The sequence below is a fragment of the Cervus elaphus genome, chromosome 5 (assembly GCF_910594005.1).
Source record: "Cervus elaphus chromosome 5, mCerEla1.1, whole genome shotgun sequence".
Classification (NCBI taxonomy): Eukaryota; Metazoa; Chordata; class Mammalia; order Artiodactyla; family Cervidae; genus Cervus; species Cervus elaphus.
Genome location: NC_057819.1, coordinates 99,331,481 through 99,341,675, shown reverse-complemented (window position 1 = coordinate 99,341,675; position 10,195 = coordinate 99,331,481). Strand labels below are relative to the sequence as shown.

Below are 10,195 nucleotides of genomic sequence, written 5' to 3'. Positions count from 1 at the left end.
TATGTTTCTGGTGAGAGTCCTCTTCATACAGAAGATGTTTTTGTTCTCTTCCGCATGTGTCTCTGTACAGATGCAGGTGGAAAAGAACAAGAAGAATCTTCCAGGGTGTGAAACTCCTGTTTTTAAGGACTGTTTTCTTAAAATGTGTTTTCCTACAACTAGAAGGAGAATTCAAATGGATTCTATTCTAAATCCTACATGCCCCTATTTATTTCACTGGCCCCTGTCAAAGGTACAGACCTAGTCATCCAGGGTAACCCCTTGACATTTCACATGTATATTTTCCCTGGTGATTTCTCAGTTCTACCAATAGGCCCTCCTTGCCTTCTCTTTTCTTCCACACTGCTCTCAACCCTGATTTATAATTTCTTATACAACTCTGCTGGTATTAAATGCTTTGGGCAATCAGTCAGAACTTCCCTAATTTAGGTTTAAAAGGTTTAAGAAAACCCTTGAAGGAGGCATTAATTACAGGAAGAAATTTTTGTTCCAGGAAAGCATCTTTATTTTTCTTCCTTGGAATCTGAATGAGAGGACAGGAAACAAACTAAGATCTTTTTTCCTACCTCCTTCCTTCACCATGCATAAACAACTTTATTATTTAATTAAATCTTTTCATTTATTTTATATATCTTTTCATATCATTTATATACAAACTAGGTTCTTTGAGAAAGAGGAGACGGGGACAAAGGACAAAGAAGTGTAGGGCTAGGTGGACATTAAGGTAGGGCAGCTGTGGGTAGGGATGAGTTCCAAAATTCAGTGGGAATGATTCATTATGTATTCCCTAGAGTTGGGTGATGTAGCATCCCTGAGCACTGACCACCGCTTAGGGGACAATCTGTTCACCAGAGGCTGTGGCCAAGGAGGGTGGGGTACTCAAAGGGTATTTAGGGAGGGCAAAGTTTGGGAATGATGTGTGCAAGGCATCAGATGGTTACACTGTTCTCTACCATGCTGGGTCGAAGATACTCATAGGGCAGGTCCAGGCCTGCATTCCGGACCTCAATCTCCTTGTCCAGGGCAGCCAGCTCCTCCTGGAATTGCTTCAGCACAGCTTGAGGACCAGGGTCAGAGAAATAGCTTTCTTTGTGCTGCCCCAAGGCCACCTGACAGGGGAGAACAAAAAGGCTCAGCCCGTGGACCCCTCAGCCAAGAACACTGCTCCTTCTCCCCCAGGGCGTAGGCATCCATCTCTAACCATGACAGGCTGGCGTCGGCCAAGGAATTTTATGAAGGTTTTCTGTGTTCGGGCCTGATGCAGACTGGGCAGTGAGTCTACTATATCCTTCTCTGTCACATCCTTGGAGATGGGCGGAGGCTTCTGCATGGTGCATGGACCATTCGGGATCCAGGAGTACCAGTCCAGCTGCAGGTAGGAGAGCCTCTCAGAAACTCAGGCTGATGACCCAGGCATTTGGTCCCCTATCTTCTACCTCCCAGGAGCCCCAGGGGGCGAGGATCACAACAGGTTACCTGGCCCTGGTGGGTGGAAGCATGCTGACCAGTGCATGTGAAGATGCACATGGTGATGAAGTGGCAGAGCTGAGCTCGGGACTCTAAGGAGATGGGGAACCTGTGTGAGGTAAGAATTTGAGGCTTTGAGACCAGGACAGGAGACAGTTGATCTCAGGCAGTGAAAGATATCTGGGGATACAGAAAAGAATTCCTGTGTGTGGCTGTGCCTCTAGTACACGCATAGTATGTGTTCACATGTTTATGGGCTTGGATGAATGTTGGCATTAGGGAGAGAGGGTAGGAAAGGTGAGGGAAAATAACTAAGGGAAATGTATTTGGTTCCAGAGGAAGCTCTTAGCAAGTTGCATGAGGATGGGGAATGCTGTATGAGAGGGTGAGAAAGGAAAGGGGTTGGGGAATCAGGAGTGATTAGAATTAGAATTTCTGGAGGAAGCTCTGAGTCTTGAGGTAGGGTGTCTTAAATTTTTTTGGCTTTAAACTTTCCTTTTTTTTTTTGCACTGAGGTATAGCCAGTTAACAAACTTGTGAGTTTCAGGTGAACAGCAAAGGGATTAGGGGGTACATATACATGATCCATTTCCCTCCAAACTCCCCTAAGGTGACTTACAGTATTGTGAAAAGGTATGGATTGTTGACAGATGGGTGTGAGTTGACACAGGGTCAGTGGGGAGGGATCTGGGCCTTACCCCCGGTCCTGGGCCCCCTGCAGTCCAGTCTCAGTGATCTCTCTGCACCAGGCCTGCAGTTCTGGATCATCCTTCACAGCTCCATCACTCTTGTAGAAAAGACTGACCATCTTCTCGACATACCTGCTCCCCAAGGAAGAAGACACTGGGTCTCAGATGGCCAGCCTAGGACCTTCTGGATCTGCAGTCCCCCTTGTTCTCACCAGAGGGCCCACTGGGTCTTCCCTGTCCATGTTGCTCTCACCGGCTGATGACTCCCCAGAGCCTGAGCGCATCTTGGCCATATAGAGAAGACTTCACATCCAGGAGCCCACGGTCTGCCAGGTCGTCAGGAGGGCAGAAGGAGCGATAGGTCAGACCAGCTGTGGCTCTCTGGAGAATGTCTACATGGCCGCCACTCCCAGTGCTCACCACCTGAGGGCAACCCACAGCAGATAAATTGGTGTTTGCCATGTCAGCTGAGGGCTTCCCTGGTGGCTCAGATGGTAAAGAATCTGCCTGCAATGTGGGAGACCTGGGTTCGATCCCTGGGTTGGGAAGATCCCCTGGCGAAGAGCATGGCAATCCTCTCCAGTATTCTTGCCTGGAGAATTCCATGGACAGAGGAACCTGGAGGGCTACAGTCCATGGGTTGCAAAGAGTAGGACATGACTGAGCGACTAAGCACACAGCACATGTCAGCCGAGGGGAATGGCAGTCAGGGTCAGGAGATTCAAGCCCAGTGGCCCTCCTCAGGCCCCTTTATGAAGGAAGCTACTCAGGCGTGAGGCAGATCAGGGGGAGACCTTTGGTAGAGGACACAGAGCTTCAGGGAGGAATGAGCTAGTGAATTCCTTCATCCTTGTACCCTCCTCCCTCTTTACCCATCCCTCTCCATACCAGATCAAAAATTCCCCATTTAGAGACAAGGTTACTCCGGGCCAGCACGTTGATCTCCATGGTGTAGCGAAAGTGTGGAATCAGGAGCTGATTATGGAAGAAAGAATTGGGACACAGTCAAATAAGAGGGGTCCCAGGAGCCATGAGTGGAAAGGAGATTAAAGGACCAGAGAGAGGAAATAAACCAGGGAGAGGATGGGTCTTCATGAAAAGAAGAGAGTGCCTGTTGGATTGTCTTGGGTCAGGTTAAGATTTGGGAGAAGCAAGATGAGGAACTGTCTTCTTGGGATCACCCAAGGTCAAAGGTTTTAGAAGTTCACTTATTTGCACAGTTTCACGTAATATATAAGAATTTTAGGAGTCCTTTGTCTCTCATCACAAAAACTAGAAAGTTTCCTACATGTGAAATTCTGTCTTATACCTGTGTCTTATTCCTATCAGTAAAGTATCTCTACTGCCTTCCAACGCAAACTCCTCACATCCTCTTTGCCTTCCCTAGGAATGTCACTCCTGCTTGTTCTCTCTCTCTCCTCTCTCTCTCACTTAGTATTTGATACTCTAAAGAAAAAAACCCTTGGCTTAAACTTAAACCACTCTCTAGCAGTATCCTCATTGCTTGCTTCCCCTTTCATAGTAAGTCTTCTTTTTTAAAAAACTTTTTATTTTATATTGGAGTATAGTTGATTAATAAAGTATTAGTTTCAGGTGTGCAACAAAGTGACTAAGTTGTACATATACATGTATCTATTCTTTTTCAAATTCTTTTCCCATTTAGGTTGTCACATAATAAGGAACAGAGTTCCCTATGTTATACAGTAGGTCCTTGTTGATTGTCCATCTTTTTTTGTTGTTTGTTTTGTTTTAAATTAATTTATTTATTTTAATTGGAGGCTAATTACTTTACAGTATTGTTTTTTTGCCATACATCGACACGAATCAGCCACAGGGTACATGTGTCCCCCCATCCTGAACCCCTCTCCTACCTCCCTCCCACCCCACCCGTCTGGGTTGTCCCACAGCACCAGCTTCGAGTGCCCTGCTTCATGCATCGAACTTGCACTGGTCATCTATTTTACATATGGTAATATACATGTTTCAATGCTATTTTCTCAAATTGTCCCACCCTAGCCTTCACCCACATAGTCCGAAAGTCTGTTCTTTACATCTGTGTCTCTTTTGCTGTCTTGCATATAGGGTCGTCATTACCATCTTTCTAAATTCCATATATATGCATTAATAATATACTGTATTGCTGTTTCTCTTTCTGACTTACTTCACTCTGTATAATAGGCTTCAGTTTCATCCACTTCATTAGAACTGACTCAAATGTGTTCTTTTTTTATAGCTGAGTAATATTCCATTGTGTATATGTACCACAACTTCCTTATCCATTCATCTGCCAATGGACATCTTTAATCTAGCAGTGTGTACATGTCAATCCCAAACTCCCTAACTAGTCCCTCCCCCCTCCCCTGCCCCGGTAACCATAAGTTCGTTCTGTCAGTCTGTAAGTCTGTTTCTCATAGCAGGTCTTAAAGGAGTCACCTAGTATTGTCTCTACTCCCTCATATGATATTTTTCTGCTCAGCCCACACTGATCAGGCTTCTGCCACCTCCACTCCCCTGAGATAGGACTAACCAGTGGATTAACCAATGACTTCCATATCAACAAATCCAAATGTCACTTCTGTGTTTGTAACTGTGTTTGCTTCTCAACAGCATTTGACACAATCACACCTCTCTCTTGAAACATTTTTTCATTTTGGCTGTTCTGGTATCACACTTTTTGTTTCCCTCCTTCCTCAGTAGATAGCTCTCCTCTTGCTCCTTTTCTTACTTCATTCCCTCCTTTCAATTTATAAGGGTTGTGACACCCTAGAGTTATATCTGGGTCAAATTCTCTGCTGTAGCTACAAACCCTAGACAGCTTAATCTAGTCTTCATAATGACTTTAGATATGTCTGTTTTCTGAAAACTTTAAAATCTATACCTTTAGCCTTCAGTGTAAAATCTATACACTCGCTTTCTAAGATGGCCCACACTCTGTCTGTGGAGTGTGTTTCTCTCAAAATATAGCCACTTCTTACCTAACAAAAGAAAAAAAGAAAGAAATCTATACCTTTAATCCTGACCTGTTCCAAGAACTCCAGGCTCATATATCTAACTGCCTTCCTGACTTTTTCTTTGTCTTTTCTTTACTTTTTTTTTTTTGCCACACCACATGACTTGTGGGATTTCAGTTCCCCAACCAAGGAATGAACTCAGGCCTTGGCAGTACAAGCTCAAATCCTAACCACTAGGCCACCAGGGAATTCCCTTTCCTGACATTTCAAGCACAGCTCTTAATTCTTCTCCCCACGAAGTAACAGGGCTATCTCCCTCATCTTCTCCCACCTCCCTTTCCTCCTACCCAGCACTTCGATCACTCACACCCAGTCACACCTGATATCAGTCATCATCCATGTACCTCCACAGATCTCTCTGACTGGAATGTCCCACCCCTTACTATCCAACCGACAACATCCTCAGCCCAAATTTCAATTTCTTTGTAAAACCCATTCTCACTCTTTCTTTAATCCTAGGCATTTCCATAGCACTGTGTAAATGTGTGTATGTGTAAACTGAGATTGCTACTAACCTAACATGCCACAAGATCATGTGTAACATCTCCAGAGTCTGGGAGTGTGAAATCTGAAGGGCAGTGAGATGCAGAATTAAGAGATGCTGAAAGGTGGCGCTAGTGGTAAAGAACCTGCCTGCCAACGCAGGAGGCATAAGAGACGCGGGTTCTATCCCTGGGTCGGGAAGATCCCCTGGAGGAGGAAATGGCAGCCACTCCAGTATTCTTGCCTGGAGAATCCCCTGGACAGAGGAGCCTGGCAGGCTACAGTCCATAGCGTCTCACAGAGTTGGACACAACTGAAGTGACTTAGCACGCACGCACGAAATACCTTGTAGATAGGATGCAGGCTGGGCAGGCTCCTCATGGTGGCCACAGAAATAACCTCAGCTATCAGGTGGCCCCTCAGCAGGTGTGACTGCAGCTGGTGCAGTTGGAAATCAGAGCTCCGGACCCAGGTCTTGGCAAGGAGCCAGGCCATGGGGGGATCCGAAGGCAGGAACAACACAGGTGGGGGGCATCCATTCCGAGGTGGCTGGAGCTAGAGCAGGAGAGAGAGTTGGGGGCTAAGGACCTGGGTGTCCAAGTCCCTAAGGAAGATCAGTGACTGGGGGCAGGACACCTGGGTCCTCTCACCTGGATGACCATAGGTAAGAGTCTTCCATCAGGCTGGAGCTTCAGCATGACCAGAGGGGCTGCTACATACTGTTGCTTAAAAATGATGACATTAGGCTTGACCCCATCCAGCAGGGAGAAGTCAGCTTCAAACAGAGATCCAGTCTAGGGGGTGGGGAGCAGGGATAGATAAAGGGGTTGACGTTAGTTCTGGGCCTGACCTGCCCTTCTCTCATTGGTCAGACTGATTCCTTTCCCTATCCATCAAGTCTTTTACTTAAATGCCAATCACTGCTCCCATAACCAAAGCCCTAAATGCAGAGTTTCCATGTCTAGTATCTTTCATCAGAGTTGGAGCTCTCTGATGTGAACTTTGTGGTTTTCCTTGTACCCCCTTCCCCCACACAAAACTCTTCCCTTATCACCCTCCTTTGGGCTTTAGCCAAATGTGGTACATTTCTGTGATCTGAATCCCCCTACCCCCAAAAAAACATAGCCCCAACTGTCTCCAGGGCTTTGTTTAGTCTGTCTTGCTATTTCCCTCCAAAAGCTTGGGCTCTTCCCTAAGGCTGAGAAGTAGTTAATGAAGAAAGAAGAGATGCAAGTGGAGATGGAAGAGGGGTAATAGCAGAAGGAGTTGGTGTAGATCAGTGGTTCTCACCCCAAGATGTTACCCCCAGAAGAAGTTCGGCAGTGCCTGAGGACAGCTGGGGGATGCTACTGGCAGCTAGAGGGTTGTGCCAGAGATGCCACTAAGCATTCTACAGTGCGCAGCACAGCCTCCCACAACAGGGAGTTATCTGACCCAAAAATATCAGTGCCAAAGTTGAGAAACCCTGAAGTATAGATGGAGGAGGGTGTAGCTTAAACAGGTGCTGAGGGAGGAAATGAGGGAAGGGGAAAGAGAAGAATGAGGCCAAGAGAAGGAGACCGGAATGATAGGGGTGGTGGGTGAACAGATGAAGCGCAGCACCTGGAGTTCTTTCTCCAGCTGTGTCTTCAAGTCTTCCATTTCCGGAGGCAGCACCAACCGTGACGGGAGACTCGTGGAGCGTCTCAGGAGCATGGGGTTTGCCCCATTGAGGAACTGGTACCCAAATAGGGCATCATCCTTCCAGGAATTGCGGACCCGCTCTAAGGACATCAGGTGGGAGGACGCTGTAAGCTCCGAGCTCCTGATGTCACTGCCCTATTACTCTCCGACCCTCTCCCCTCTCCTTTCAGATCCCTGAGGTAGAAATATGTGGGTAGGTCTGGGGAGGTTAAGGTAACTGACCAGCCAGAGGAGTTTTTCCTCTCGGGAATACTTCATTGAAGTCTTCCAGTCTTCTTACAGAATTTGTGAGACCTAATGTCCCCTTTAAGGCCAAGTCCTTCAACCTGTGGAGAGAAGGCCAGTGCAAGAAGTTCAGAAAAGAATCCCGCCTTGCATCTGGGGATGAAGATGTCAGCCTTAACCTGGCACTCAAGAGTTGGACCATAAAGAAGGCTGAGTGCCAAAGAACTGATGCTCTCGAATTGTGGTGCTGGGGAAGACTCGGGGGTCCCTTGGACATCAAGGAGATCAAACCAGTTAGTCTTAAAGGAAATCAACCCTGAATATTCATTGGAAGGACTGATGCTGAAGCTGAAGCTCCAGTACTTTGGCCACCTGATGCAAAGAGCTGACTCACTGGAAAAGACCCTGATGCTGGGAAGGATTGGGGGCAGGAGGGGAAAAGGGTGACAGTATGAGATGGTTGGATGGCATCATCGACTCAATGGACAAAAGTTTGAGCAGACTCAGGGGGTTAATCAAGGACAGCGATGCCTCATGTGCTACATACAGTCCATGGGGTTACAAAGAGTTGGACATGACTTAGCAACTGAAGAGCAACAACCTGGCACTCACACTTTTGCTAGAGAGAGACTGAAGTCTAAATCCTTATCTTCACGAAATCTCTCGTTTCTGGGAAGATCCCATTGTGTATTCCCTGCTATAGGCAGGATTAATCCCTCTTTCCAGAAACCCCATCTGAAGGAAGAAGACCGAATCAGTGTAAGTAGGGTGGTGGGTTTCTTGGGATCTGTTAGGGATCAAAGGCTTCCTGGGGCTCACCGGTACACCTTCCTTCTTTCCTCAAGCTCTTGCTCCCGATGTTTCTTAAACTGGTTCTGGGGATCATCCCTGACGGTCCGGGCTGGGGAAAGGGTCGCAATAGCACAGGGTCTCGGTTAACATAGCTTCGTGCTCGGACCCCTTCCACTACCGAGCTGCTCAGCCCCATCCTTTCCCTTCTCCCTTTCCCTCCATCTCTCTCTCCTTTCCCTCTTACATCAGAGCATGCAGCCCACCAGGTGCCGCCCCCTGTTTTCCCACTGCCCTCACCGGTGCCCTCGGGCAAGCAGATGATCTCGTTGCCCTGCACCCAGCGGTAGCAGGGGAAAAAGGCCTCGCCTTGGGTGCCGGGACCCTGGACCGCGATCCACTTGCAGAACCAGTCGAAACCCACCAGGCTTTTGTGCTTGCGCAGCTTCACCAGCAGGAGGCGCCCCAGGTATAGGGAGACTTCGACCTCGAGCTGCACCTCCTGCAGCACCGGACGGCGCTCAGACGCGGGGTGCAGGGCTCTCGGAGAGGGCCGGTCAGAGAACCCTCCGAGAAGCCGGGCCTCTCTTTCCCCTCCGACCGCTCCCCGGAAGAGACATGAATCCGGGTTGGAGGCGAGGAAGAACAAGCCACTCCGAGGGGGACTCAGGCCGGCAGACGTTTCCTTTTCTCTGCCCCTCCACCCGGGCAAGGACGGGCAGCGCTTCTCTCCCAGACCTCTCGCCTTCTCTTTTGCTACCTGGCACCCCACCCGTGCCCGACCTCCTTCCCCAGATGCCCAGGGGTCCCTCGCTGCCGAGGCCCCAGCGTCCCCCCCCCACCCCCGCCATGTGCGCCCCTCCGCCACCGCCGCTGTCCCCACCGTCTCCACTAACCCTGATCCGTATCGGCCGCAGTATCTTGCCCAGGTCCTTCTCCCCGTGCTCGCCCACCAGCCACAGCTGCACCAGGTTACTGGAGCCCGCCAAGAGCGAGTCTCCGGTGGCGACGCGAATCCTGTATTTGCCCATCTTGCCCGGACTTGGACCTGGGATGGGGGACCTGAAGGAAAATAAGCCATTTATGGGAATCTGAGGCCCAGCCCCCCGAGGAAACCACACCCAGACCAGTGTCTCTGTGTCTGGTTTCAGGGTCCCCACCTAACACCCACTGGTTCGTCTGGCCCTCAGATGTGCAGGTCCCTGTCTTGTCGGCTGCTCTTTGCCCGCAGGGTTTCTCACAGAAGCTCAGGCAGGTGAGCAAAAGAGAGCAAAACTCACCCACCCTTATGCATTTGGCAAGCACTCCCTGATGCTAATTCTACTGTCAGCTAGGAGTTGAACACACACACCAGCCTGCGGATGATGGCAGCTAAACAGTGTCATCGCTGTTTGCCTGTCATGCCCACCCAATTTTGGTGAATAAATAAGATCAACAGGCAGGAGAGATAAAGGAGGTGGGATCATTTGAAGTGTGGGGGTGTTTTCAGTGAAGAGTGAGTTAACCATCTTGGCAGTTTTTCGAGGATGAGATAATGCCAGACAGGTGAAACAGAGGAGTTTGTTGTCCAGACTCCTCAGCCAAGAGGAGATAGTTTGGAATTCCCCTTCAAGTCTAGTCCTGAAGCTTCCATTGGACTTCCCCTGAATTGGGCTCCTTGGGGCCACACTGTAGATGGAGAACCTGTAATGTATCCCATCAACACATTCCCTTTGCAGCCAGTTTTCCATCCCCACCCTGCACCTCCTAATCTTTGCTCTCCGAAGCCTCTTTAAGGACCACTGCTGTCCCAGGTACAAATCCCTTGCAGATTCCTTCTTTGGATGTTCATTTCTATCCACCCGTCTA

The 10,195-nt window shown here is 48.7% G+C and overlaps 1 protein-coding gene across 3 annotated transcripts; it reads right to left on the bottom strand.

Moving 5' to 3' along the window:
* Positions 1 to 487: 487 nt before the first annotated feature.
* LOC122694625 (polyunsaturated fatty acid (12S)/(13S)-lipoxygenase, epidermal-type-like) lies at positions 488 to 9,649 on the bottom strand. Of its 3 annotated transcripts, XM_043903586.1 has the most exons (15): positions 9,628 to 9,649; positions 9,244 to 9,409; positions 8,648 to 8,849; positions 8,378 to 8,459; positions 8,171 to 8,293; positions 7,556 to 7,659; positions 7,253 to 7,413; positions 6,301 to 6,444; positions 5,996 to 6,205; positions 3,045 to 3,131; positions 2,410 to 2,579; positions 2,166 to 2,288; positions 1,477 to 1,576; positions 1,202 to 1,369; positions 488 to 1,109 (listed from the first exon to the last, which is right to left on the bottom strand). In XM_043903586.1, the coding sequence occupies exons 1-15, from the start codon at positions 9,639 to 9,641 to the stop codon at positions 930 to 932; spliced, it is 2,034 nt and encodes a 677-aa protein (XP_043759521.1). In that variant the 5' UTR covers positions 9,642 to 9,649; the 3' UTR covers positions 488 to 929. The 3 variants fall into 3 exon arrangements, with proteins under 3 accessions (XP_043759521.1, XP_043759522.1, XP_043759523.1); XM_043903587.1 differs by lacking the exon at positions 8,171 to 8,293; XM_043903588.1 differs by lacking the exons at positions 8,171 to 8,293; positions 8,378 to 8,459; positions 8,648 to 8,849; positions 9,628 to 9,649 and having other exon boundaries at positions 9,244 to 9,581.
* Between the last annotated feature and the right edge of the window lie 546 nt (positions 9,650 to 10,195).